Source organism: Ixodes scapularis, unplaced genomic scaffold, assembly GCF_016920785.2.
Source record: "Ixodes scapularis isolate PalLabHiFi unplaced genomic scaffold, ASM1692078v2 PGA_scaffold2__306_contigs__length_199485367, whole genome shotgun sequence".
Taxonomy (NCBI): domain Eukaryota; kingdom Metazoa; phylum Arthropoda; class Arachnida; order Ixodida; family Ixodidae; genus Ixodes; species Ixodes scapularis.
In genome coordinates, this window is record NW_024609857.1 from 40,249,866 (window position 1) to 40,262,483 (window position 12,618).

Here is a 12,618-nt window from a genome sequence, read left to right on the forward strand (position 1 = left end):
CCGTCGCATTGCCCTCGTTCCGTTCCTGGCGGATTAGAAAACCTATTCCTGGCTACGCCATCGCACGCTGCCGAGATTGTGACGAGGTGCCAAAAACGAGTGCCTAACCATGCATGGTTGTGGGCAGGAATTGCAGAGCTGTTCTCCCCATCGAACTTCAAAATCGAGCGACAAAAACGCGAAAATGAATCGAGAATATCTCAAAGCCTGTGCCTTTTCGTAAAATGTTTAGTAGCCTCTAATAGTAATTGCCGTCAATACTGCGGTTGCAACGTGACCCATCGAACCATCAATCAAAAAGTTAATACTCCTCAGTCAGTTATCATACTGATCGTGATGGTTCCATTTAATAGGGAGTTTTGGTAGACCGTGTTTCCCACTCCGCTACCCCTCCGCTACGAAGAAACCGCCACTGCGCCTGCGCGCCGATGGCCTTGGCTGTAGAGTTCCGGGTAGCGGGGGGGCTCAGCGGAGCGGGAAACACGGTCTTTTAAAACTCGCTAATGTCCGCCGAGACCGATGCACATCCGGTGAAGACGGTATCCGTGTACCGGTCACACCATTTAAGAAAGTCGTTCGAATGCAAAACAAACGCTATGTATAGTATAATATGCAAGCAACTAATAGACCTCTTCAAGTGACAAGCTGTCCAGTCATATTACCTAGGCCAATATTCACGTGACTTACCCGCCACTGTCTAGTTCTGCAAGGCTCGCTTGTGCATGCGCAAGAAGTAACTGCGCCACTCCGGAACTGTCTAGATCAATTTCTGGGAACTAGTTTCTCAGTCAGATTATCGATGGTCCTATAGAGGGACATAGCTAACACCTCGTTTGCATTGTACCCTCGCATACATAAAAGCTGCTCAGGTTCCGCGACCTTTTCTGGATTCAGATTCTCCTCCCGTATCGAGATGGGTCGCTTCGAAAGCGCAGCTATTAACTTATAACATGTAAGTACGTAAGAAAATATATTATTACTTACTCCGTTGTTCACATCCCACGACAAAAGCGATGTCAAGCGTTCGTCTGCGTCCTACGAAACAAAGACATAAGGAACGTCTTGACCATGAGCCGAAAGACACAGATTCAAACCTCGAAGCGAAATGAATGCCTGCCATCCACTCAAGTTTGCGCAAGCGCAGATCTTGAAGGCACTTACCTTGGATCCATCCAGCAGGCATCCGAACCCTCCGTTTATGACCTCGCCCCTATGGGAGGGAAATAAAGGGACAGACATAGTAACCTCGGTGCACAGCTTCTAGTATACAATTTGCCCCCCCCCCCCTTACACACACACACAGACAAAATTTTCTTCCTTTTTTTTTTTTTGGAAAGATAAATTACGGATTGCCGAACGCTCTATCGCCACCCTAGAGTAGCGCTAGCGGCAGTGGCGTACTAACTTCTTCTTAAGTGGGGGGGGGGGGGGGGGGGGGGTAAACCAGACCCCCCCCCCCCCCCGGGTCCGGTGCCCTAGGTATCCCTGTGGCGCCGCCGGCCAGTGTTTGCCCTGCCCAGTGGCGGCTGTTTTAGGGGGGAGGGGTTTGGGGGGGGGGGGGGGGGGCAAAAGACATTTCTTGCCCCCCCCCACTGTGAGAACCGAGGGGGGGGGGGGGGCAAGCGCCCCTTGCCCCCCCCCCCCCCCTCCCCAGTTGGTACGCCCATGGCGAGCGGTCCAACCCAAAAGACAATTTCAGAGCTTGCCAAATATTCCGAAATATGCGATGGGAAGATGACGGCCGACGAAGCCAACGAATACATGGAGATGAATGAAAGTAAGCTATCAGGAACGGGCATCATTTCTTCACGGAAAGTTTAAAAAAAGAAAACATAACTTTTGTGTAAGATAACGGCAGGCTCTGAAACTTTAGCATCTGATCCGGAGGATATCGCAGCTCCCTAGGCCCTATGCATTTCCAATGGAAACTTTTTGGTCCGACTGCTCAGCAACCACCGGGTGGATTGACTTCGGAATAGTTTTATTAAAATATAATAATAATAAAAAAAGAAATCAATTTGCAGCGTGGTCGCATATTTTCCGGTTTTGGGGCTAGAGATTTTCCGCGGCAGCTTGAATGCCTCCAAACTGCTCCCTTTTTCAACCTGCCATTCCTGAACACTTGCGAAGAAAACAGAGGCAGTAATACATTTTCTGACACCGCGTCGCGGTATTTCAATAGGAAAATAGGAGGATCAGTTTGCACTCCGGTGAAGGCCTGAAAATTGTCTTCGCCTGTGGACTTTATTATCTGTCCCGTGACGCCATCTGATTAGGAGTAGGGAAGTGGATCGAAACCAGGATCCCTGGGCTTTGCAGCGCAAGCTTTCGCTCAACGTGCTCTGAGCTGGTGTGAGGTACACCATCAAAATATATATGCAGGGTGTTTTTTTTTTTTTTTTTTTTTTTCCTAAGTCTTACAGATTTGTTTTAAAAAAAGCCGAGAAAGCTACAGTTATGGGGTTTGTGCAGGTGAATCATACAGCCAGAGGGACATATTATACGGTGCAAATCGTAACGATTAGTTGGCTAATTAAGTAAAATCTGTTAACGTTTTAATTAATGAAAATAGAAATACGGTTCCAATTAGAAACTTGCTGAGCGTCATCCACAACCACGAAATCAATAATTATTTTTTTTTTTTTTTTATAAATACTTTTAGCGCGTGGGAAGCGTAGGAGTGCGCCAAAGGTAGAACTCCTGCAACAGGTACGTACAAGGCTGGTGGGCTATGATAAGAGGCGGGAAAATCGCGTGGGCGCCTGATCGCTCCAGTAGCCTTGCACCTGCTGCACGAGTGATAACTTTGGCGCACTACTGCGCTTCTCACGCGCTCAATGTCTTTCTGAAGATTACTGACCTAATGGTTTTCGATGCCGCTCAGCGAGTTTCTAATTGGAACCGTATGTCTATTTTCACTCATTAAAAGTTAGCACAATTTACTAAATTAGCCCCTGGCCGTTTAACTAACTTGCACAAACCCAGTGTAGCTTTCGCCCCTTTTTTGAAGAAATCTGTAATGCTTAAAACAAATAAACACCAAGTTATTATCTTCCTTCACTTCCTATTTTCGCAAAATTAAACGTGCCGACGTCCACGACTAAGCTTTTCTCTTTTATATGTAACTATTGGCAAGGTTCTTCTTTGCTACCTCCAGAAACCATGCTAGACCATCTCCGCGCCCTCGTAAATTACAGTGATCTAGCATTTTAGCATTGACTTCTCTTGATCTCAGTAAACTACACAATTTGGCTTACGCTGTATGCAAATCCGAACCAACAAAAATAAATATTGTTTTGCTTTTCGCATCCGGATGTATCGATCAATTGTTGAGATCCTATACCAGGGTTTCAAAACTTACCCTTATTGGATTCAAAAGTTATTAGCGGTTTCCGCAAAAATATTTCATCGAGGAAATGGCACCCATCTACTCCGGAGCGTACACACGTTACGCACCCAAAAACGTTTTTTTTTTTTTGTTTTTTTTTTTGTTTTTTTTTTTTGATGCGTATTTTTATATATTATATCCACCTTCCATTTCGGAACAGCTTCGACAGAGAGCACAACACAACTCGTGAGAAAAAATTAATATCTTCAGTTGCTCTTTTTTTTTTTTTTTTTTTGAGTCGGACGTAGAAGAGAGGGTGTAAGAGCAGAAATAAAGCAGACAGAAGGCAGCCATTCTGTTACTGACCATCCGACGCCGCCGCCGTTGTGAAGGGCCACCCAGGTAGCGCCCCTCAGCGCGTCTCCAACGAAGTTCTGCACTGCCATGTCTGAGGAAAAAGAAGGTGTTCTCAGTTGAAGCTTCTTCGTAGCTTTGGCCGCAACCTCAAATTGCTTTCAGCTTGTGTTTGCTCTTTCTCCCTTTCTCTCCTTGTTTTGACAGGGAGAGAGAGAGAGAGAGAGGGAAGAAAAATTAATCTGAAAGCCCCATCACTGACAGAGATAGAGTGAGGGAGCGGAAATAACAATTTCGACTATTTCTCATTTTTTTAGAAAAATGAACTGAATTCAACTGACCTTGTTATTCAGTCGCGCCAGAAAACAAAATTGGTGTCAATCCGTCCATGCACGCGTCCAATCATGCGCGCAAGCGTGAACTAATGCGCGTGTGCATTTGGGGTTAGCCTTGTCACGAATTTCAGTAGATTTTGTTTGTTTTTATTCTTCGTGTCGGTTCCAGACGCACACCTGCGTTCGTTTCTCGTGCAATGACGGGAGATAAGATAAGCCGAACTCGTTTCAAGCTGCTTATTTCTTTCCTGACTTCCACGGTATTTCGTTTCCGGGCGCAGTCGACGCTACGAGCATGGGCGTACCGACCGGGAGGCAAGGGGGGCGCTAGCTTCCCCCCCCCCCCCGCCAGTTCTCAGAGTGGGGGGGCAAGGCATGTGTTCCCCCCCCCCCCCCCCTGAAACAGCCGCCACTGGGCAGGGCAAACACTGGCTGGCGGCGCCAAGGGATACCAAGGGCACCACCCCCCGGCCCTAAGCGGGGGGGGGGGGGGGGGGGGGGGGAGGTCTGGTTTGCTCCCCCCCCCCCCCTCAAAAGCAAGTTGGGAACGCCACTGGCTACGAGGTAATGGGACCAATCAAACAGCGTCAAAGGCGCAAGTCACTAGGCATTCGCTGTACATGATTGGTCCAGCGATGATAAAACACACAGAAGCGTGACGAACGCCACGATGATGCGCATCTGAAGCTGTCGGATTGGTCCCATCAGCTCGTAGCATCGGCTGCGTCTGGACATCAGGTAAAACCTAAAGATTTGGGGTTTTCCGGATTGTCCTGGTAGACGCGTTGATGCGTCAACACTTACGGGGGTCCGCCAGTTACGTAGTTTGGGGATTTTTGTAATATTTTAAACTTGGCTGATTCCGAAAATTCACTCGATGTTCGAGTGACCCCGCGTTGTTTGTTCTTGTGCTCTCTCAGAAATAAAGGGTGTAGTACTTACACCCCTTGTCCCAAATTTAACACCCCCAAATCTACAATTTGACGTTCAGTCTAGTGACGTCGAACCGACGATACACACGTGCATTACTAGTAAATTGTATCACGCGGCTATCAAGCCGCTCGTAAAAATTGGCATCATCAGTCCACGTGAGTGGACTAAACGTCGAAGTGTGGTTTTGGGGTGTTATAAATGGGGGCAAGGGGTGAAAGTACTACACCCCTATTTCTGAGAGTGTGTTTCGTTTACTTTCGAGATGACTCGTAAGATCATCAGCTTTGCGTGCCTAAAGGTTTGGCTACAAAAGGGCTGGTTTTTGGCGGGATATTTTCAGTATGAGTGGGCGCCTGGTCGGCACTTCGCTCGGCTGGCCGGGCGTGCTTTGCCTGCGGGCGTGTGTTTGCCTTCGAGCGTGCTTTGCCTTCGGGCGTGCTTTTGATGTTTTGTCTTCAAGCGTGCCTTGCCTAAGCCTTAAGGACGTGTGTTTCTCTTCGGGCGTGCTTTGCCCTCAGATGTGCTGTTGCCTTCGACCGTGCTGTGGCCTTCGGGCGTGTTTTTGCCTGAGGGCGGTTTGTTTTTCTCGTTTCGGGAGTGCGGTGTGTTTTCAGTGCGCCGAGCAACGACACGACAACGATCTTCCCGAACCGTCATCAAACCCGCATCGGTGAGCCTGCAAACGTTCTTCTAGACTTCCCTTTCTCATCAACTTGTTTTTTTTCTTTTTTTTCCCCCGATAAATTTTGGTTTTTGGCTGCTTTTGTGCCGCGAGCGGCGTGTTGTTCCGCTAGGCTTTTATTTTGTAGTGTTATCTTCTTTTTTTTTTTTTTTTTTTGTGACCGCGGTGTTTAAATTTTTTCTTTTGTTTTTGTTTTTTAGCCTGATTTTGAGCTAAAACACGTGTTCGCGTTTTTTTGTTTTTTGTTTTTACTTTGTTTGTGTCGCGGTGCGCGATTGTTTATCGCCCCAATCTTTTCTTTTTGTTTTTACCTCTGCGTGTCATCGTCTTCGGTCGACTTGGGGCCCTAAACTCGTGAAACCCGAAGTTGGGGCCGAAGTTGAGGGAGCGCACCGATTGGACAATCACGACGATGACTTGGCGCTTTTGTCGCCAGCATCCAATCGGCGCGCTCCGCGAACTTTTTGCCCGAACTTTGTGTTTCACGAGTTTAGGGCCCCAGGGCCCCTAAACTCGTGAAACACAAAGTTGGGGCCCAAGTTGACGGAGCGCTCCAATTGGCGTATCACGACGATGACTTCGCGCTTTTTTCGCCGACGTCCAATCAGCGCGCTCCGTGAACTTTCGGCTACAACTTTGTGTTTGACGAGTTTAGGGCCCCAGGCGTGGACCTATCGCTTGTCACCGGTCCGAATCTATACTTCGTTTCAGCTTCGGTCCGAGCGCGGTCGATGTTATGAGCCGAAGAGCCAATCAAACAGCGAAACAGGCACAACGTCATGGCGTGCTCTCTGCAGTAGGTAGGACCAGCCAATATTCGCCGTGTCTCTGTGCGTGCTCCTCCACCGGTTAGTCCTATCAGGCACAGAGAGCACGGCATGACGCTGCGCTTTTTGCGCTGTTTGATTGGCCCTTCGGCTCATAACATCGGCACTCGCCGCCACGAAACGGCGCCAGCCTACCAGGCGTTCTGGAAAGTTTGTCAACTCACTTTGATATACAACATATACACTAACGATTCTAGTGCACTTTAGACGACTCGTAAAACTTTACTACAAAGGCGCGATTAGGTGATGGAAGTTTGCAGTAAAAAAAAAATCAAGGAATGAACTTACCTCGTTCAGAAGAAGAAAAAAAAACAAAACAAGTTCAGCCTTTCCACCGCTGAAGAAGGAAGGCCAGCGAAGCTGTACTAGGGAGGGAATGAAGTAATGGCCGGCCGCAAGTTGGCAAGCCAGAGTGGAAAGGCTGGACACCTACCGCCATCTATAAGCGACGGCGGCAACAAGACAACCGACAAGCCGGTTGTCTGGTTTCTGCCGTCGCTCATAGGTGGTGGTAGCTGTCCAGAGTTTCGTGTCATCATTTGTTTGGTGACGGATACGATACTGCGGAAACTAGCCCTTAACAGCTCCGCTGTAAAACAGAAACCGGGCAATCTACGCTGCCACCTCGCGGACGATTAACAGGGATTAGAGCTGCCGACAGATTGCGTACGCCGCGTCGAGGGAGTGCCGGCCGATTCGGGTTGTGATAGCAGACGAGTCCGCAGAAGAACCCGAATTGGGATCCCGCAAAAGAACCCGATTCGGGTTCTTTAAAAAAAGAACTCGAATTGGGTTCTACAAAGGGCCGTCTAAAGTGCCTTAGAAGCGTTAGTTTACATGGTGTGGCAACGTTGGTCGTACCTGCTGTGAACGCTGAGCCGTCGTAGACGTTGGACGTCTCTCTGTACGGGCTGTCCGCTCCGCTCACGTCGTGGTGGTCCCGGCTGATCACCACGGGTTCCTGAGAGAAGCGCGACGAGAACGTCACGAGAATTGCTAACCACCGTAAACAGAGCACTCAATAAAAGGTACTAATGCGCTTTCTGCACATTGTAACACATTCTCCTGTGTGCGAAATGCGAATATACTTATAAAGTACAACTTGTTGAAGCAGAAGGAAGAGACGTACAAAGAATAAACCCATTTGGTGATTGTTATTCTACTGGTGTGAGAATATTGTTTCAAACATAATAGTGCGCTGTCATGCCCATAGGTTCCGGCACTGTATAGAGAACCGATATATCATGACTTTTTCTTGTAATTTAAAGGTGTAGTACTATTCGAGTATACACACAGGTCTCGTTCAGTCAAGGTTCGTTTCTATGTTGTGCCCAGAGTCAACGGAGAGGCGCATCGTTAACCTTTGACTGATGCGATATTTTGCTAGCTTCGAATAAACAGTAACGTCACTCTCTTCCTATGACCTCAATAATATTAATGGTTGCAGGTTTAAAGTAGTGGACACCTAGCGTAATGTAACGCATTAACGAGTTTTCTTGGGCCACTTTTTTTCCTACGCTACGCGTTCGACAACGATGACACCACTACTGCGCAGACACGCCCCTAGCTGTGGAGTTCTCAAAATCGTAGTGGATAACAGATAGCATGGTCGGACGGTGGAAACGATCTATAACTCCCCCCCCCCCCTTTTTTTTTAAGTGGGGATTTTCTGTTAAACAACTTAATAGTCTTTTATTTGAAAAAAAAAAAAAGCGTTAGCAGACAATAAGGGCCTTTTACCTTGAGCTGTCCCTTCCTGACCGCCTCGTTGAATGCCAGCGCGATCTGTGTCCGTCCCGTCTTGTCGGAGTACAGGATCCTAGCTTGAGATCCCACCACCTGCAGACAACCTCATGTGTAATCTGCCCGTCCAAGATATGTCTGCGTAAGCAACTTATGCGTAGAGGTAAGAGCTACGAGCGAAAGGCCGTCATGACCCCTTAATCACCCGGAAGGAATTTAAAGAGTCACATAGGCCCCCGTACGATGTTGAATACCAAATTGGCTACGTATTATAAAAGAATACAACGCCACCACGTAGTTCCGTGCAAACTAGACTATCCCAAACACCAACTTTAATATATATAAAAAACAATGCCAGATTGCCGCGTAGTATGTCGCGATATCATGTGATCAACGCGCACCCACACGAATCATTTATCTTCTTTTTGACGTCCCCTGTGCTGCTTTTAGATATTCCTGACAGTAGTTCCAAACAGGATATGGCGTATCAAGTAGCACATGTCATCGTGTTTATACGAAACGGTACAGAGCGTAATCAATAACTGTCAGACACCTTGTTACGCTGCGTTGAAAAAATGTACATGTTTTTTGCTTGTTTCGTTATCCCTTCGTAGAGCCGCCCTAGCGTTGGGCCGGGACTGCGTTCTACGTGTATAGTAAGTAAGGGGTGTTTGTGAAAAAAGAGAAACGCGTTTTTGTCACCTCAAAACTGCACAAAAAGATTTTTAAAAATACGTCCAAATGCAGCGCTAGCGGTCCGAATCAGAAGCCAAGGTTTCTCAACTTACCGTTATCTAACTCAAAAGTTATCGGCGATTTTCGGAAATTTTTAAATAAAAAATGGGGCGCGTTCCCGGTCGTTCGCCATTTATCTATTCGCGAGATTCCTTCGACGCCATTTTCTCACTGAAAATTTCCGAAAATTCCTTTTCCACTTTTCAATTAGATAACGGTTATTTATGAAACTTTGACTTGTTGTCCTAACCGCCAGCGCTACATGAGAACGAAATTGAGCATACGGGGGTGCCTCAATTATATTTTCGGTGATAAAAACACGCTTAGCTTTTTTCCCATTTACCCGGTATGCAAGGGTTATAGAGACGTTCACTTATTATACAATATATAATTTTAACCCTTACAACACGGCAATGCTTTTTTTTTTCTTTTTTTCAACGTGATTTGCCTATTTCTTTATGTCTCTCTGACGCAGGCGCTCTCGACTGAACACCAGCTGCCCTTACCAGGTTGTGAGTGGAGGCCTTCTCGATCCAGGTGATGTTATCGCGGTACTGCTGCTTCACTCGTTCCGGTACTGCGAGGAAGGTGTTGAGTTAGCGGGACTGTAGTTACTGACAGAGTGAGAACGGCATGGATGAGCAACGGAGCCACCAGATAATATTCCCCCCTCCCTCTACTTCCGTTTTCCCAAATGCCTCCGATCACTGTCACTGCATCTGGAATTTCTAAACTTATAGATAAACTGAAGGTATCTTCTGCCCCGGGACCTGATACAATTTGCTCGAAAATACTGAAGAATGCGAGAGACATCTCCTGTTTAGTTCTTCAGCTTATTTTTAACCAGTCATTGTCAGACGGCTGCGTTCCAACGGACTGGAAGATTGGCCGGGTCATTCCTGTCTTCAAAAGCGGAGATCGATCCCTTCCTGATAGCTATCGTCCCCTATCGCTCACATGCATTGCATCGAAGCTTTTAGAGCATATCATCCTTGCTAACGTTATGAATCACCTATCCTGTAATAACTTTTTTTTCCGAAACCAGCATGGTTTTCGCCCCTGCGACACCCAACTTTTTGAATTTTCTCAAGACCTGCACACTAACCTTGACTCGCTCTCTCAAACGGATGCCATCTTCATAGACTTTTCGAAAGCTTTCGATCGGGTTCCTCACCTACGCCTACTCGCGAAACTATCGCGACTCAATATTGATCCCTTAATCGTATCTTGGATTCGCAGATTTCTCTCATCCAGAGTCCAGTATACAGTCGTCAACACTTTAGAATCAAGCGTTACCGATGTTTTGTCTGGGGTCTCACAAGGCAGTGTCCTAGGTCCACTTCTTTTCTTGATCTTTATTAACGACCTTCCAAATTCTATCACCTCTAACATACATTTATTTGCTGATGATTGTGTCATTTATCGCCAAATAAATTGCACCTCCGATCACCTTCTTCTTCAGAAAGACCTCGATAATATAACCAAATGGTGTTATCAATGGCTAATGTTACTAAACCACTCTAAATGTAAGTTTGTCTGTTTTTCTCGAAAACAGTCCCCATCTCTTTTCAAATATTCTCTAGGCTCATCAACAATTGAGTGTGTTCAATCGTACAAATACCTTGGCGTTCATTTTTCTTCCCCTATGTCTTGGACCCTCCACATTGACTCCATACATGCCGAAGCTTCCAGAACGCTTGGTTACATTCGACGTTGTCTGCACTCAGGCCCTCCAGCTTTGCGCCAGCTGGCCTACGAAACTTTTGTGCGTCCGAAGATTGAGTATGCTGCTGCCATTTGGTCCCCACACCAGATTTACCTCACTAACACCTTAGAATCTATTCAGAATCGTGCTGCCCGATTCATTCTTTCTAATTATGAACGCACTGCTAGTGTGTCGGCCATGAAGGCTTCCTTATGCCTCTCCACTCTCATTTCTCGCCGAAGAATATCGCGCATCTGTCTTTTCCAGAAGATTTTTTATTACCACCCTCCACTCAGACAGTCTCTACTGTTAGAACCGCATCGTTCATCCCGACGACTTTTTAACTCCCTTAGTGTACGTCGCATCCATGGTTCCACTGTCACCTTTAACAACTCATTTATTCCCCTTGCCATAATAGAGTGGAACAATCTACCGGACCGTGTAGTGCTCATCAGTGACCCCGACCTCTTCAGACATGCTGTATCGTCTATATTTAATATGTAATCAGTGCGATGCTCCTACCTATGGCCAGTGCTCAGCCACATCTTGTTTCTATGTTTTATTTTTTGTTTTTATTGTATAAAAGTTCTACTTGTGTGCTTCTTTGTATTGCCCCCTTCCCCTTATGTAATGCCCCTGGCGGGGCCTTTAAGGGATAATAAATGAAATGAAATGAGCGTGCGTTGTTCCGCCTCTATAGTCCGAGCTTTGTTACCTCCACCGATGCCACCTCGAGCGCGCGCGCGTAGCCGAAGCACGGCGGACGGCAAGGAGCGCGTGCCGGAGGCCGGGCGTTTGAAAGACACGCCCTGCCGTTCTAACTCTGAGAGTGACTAAAACGCGATCCCCCCCCCCCCCCCCCCCCCCCAAAAAAAAAAAAAGAAAAAAAAAAGAAAAAAAAATATATTACTATTGCACTACATTTGGTGTTCAAACGGTCCGTGCTTCTTTTACAGCGGCGCTTTTAAGGGCTAGGTTCCCCGGGATCGTGTCCGTGTATGTCGACACAAACCTACCTGGACAGCTACCGCCATTTATAAGCGACGGCGGCCAGCACACAACCAGTATGGTTTCCACCGTCGCTCGTAGATGGCGGCAACCTTTCCAACTATCATAGAAGAATGGATAGTTGGGCGCGTTGGTGGGAATTCATCGTAGGAAACGGCGCGAAAAAGAGACGACGAAGAAGAAGAAGCACACAGTGTATCGAGTACAGCTCCGCTGGTCTTCCTTCTTCGCGAGAGTGGAAAGGCTGAACGATTTTTTTTTCACTGCCTTCTGTTATGTTAGGCTAGCGTAGTTTTTCGTACGGTAGTACGCAACAGCGGCACTCAGCGCCGCAGAACTCAGCTCAATCAACATCCAGCGTCCTGTCCTGCAGATTCGGCTACACCGCAGTGCAAGAGTGCATAAGGTGTAGCACGCGTGCAGAAATGTGAATTAAAATCTTTACTCCGTTTTTTTTTTTTTTTTTTTTTTTTTTTTGTATAGCACTTATGCAACTTGGTTTTTGGTACGTGCATCTAGGTAAGCTTGAAAAACGAGTGAAGCAATGCTACGCGCATTTCTACAGCCGATCAGCTGGTGCCATTTCTCCAGGTGGGGCCTGCAGGAATGGTAGTAGCTCACTGACTATGACGCCTCTAAAAGTGCCAGGAAGGTGAACCTCTTGTAGGTCGTATTGTACTAATTGCAGCATGAGTCGTTTTGAATCGGTCTAAAAGGCAGATACATTTGGTTTCACTACACAATGTCATAAGTCAATTTTTTTTCTTCTTTTAGTCTACGCTAGACATTTAAATGACGTTGAAATAAATTGCTCCGTGCGGGATGTTTTGAAGATTGCATACAAGTGTTCTGTTACCGTCTGTTTGCAGCAGTTGCTTGAGAACTTTGGTGGCCAGTTTGTCCGTTTCTGCCAGATCTTCCTTCAGCCCCGAAGTACACACCCATCTAAAAAATGAAAAAAAAAGTGT

The 12,618-nt window shown here is 46.8% G+C and overlaps 1 protein-coding gene across 1 annotated transcript in view; it reads right to left on the minus strand.

The window, feature by feature from the left end:
* LOC8035630 (urocanate hydratase) overlaps nt 1–12,618 on the minus strand; it is a 49,322-nt gene that overhangs the window by 2,477 nt on the left and 34,227 nt on the right. Inside the window, exons 15-21 of the mRNA XM_029983329.4 lie at nt 12,507–12,595; nt 9,444–9,514; nt 8,200–8,298; nt 7,321–7,420; nt 3,695–3,776; nt 1,162–1,210; nt 985–1,035 (exon numbers count right to left, since the gene is read on the minus strand). Coding sequence (XP_029839189.3) covers nt 985–1,035; nt 1,162–1,210; nt 3,695–3,776; nt 7,321–7,420; nt 8,200–8,298; nt 9,444–9,514; nt 12,507–12,595 — 541 coding nt within the window. The remainder of the gene's footprint in view (nt 1–984; nt 1,036–1,161; nt 1,211–3,694; nt 3,777–7,320; nt 7,421–8,199; nt 8,299–9,443; nt 9,515–12,506; nt 12,596–12,618) is intronic.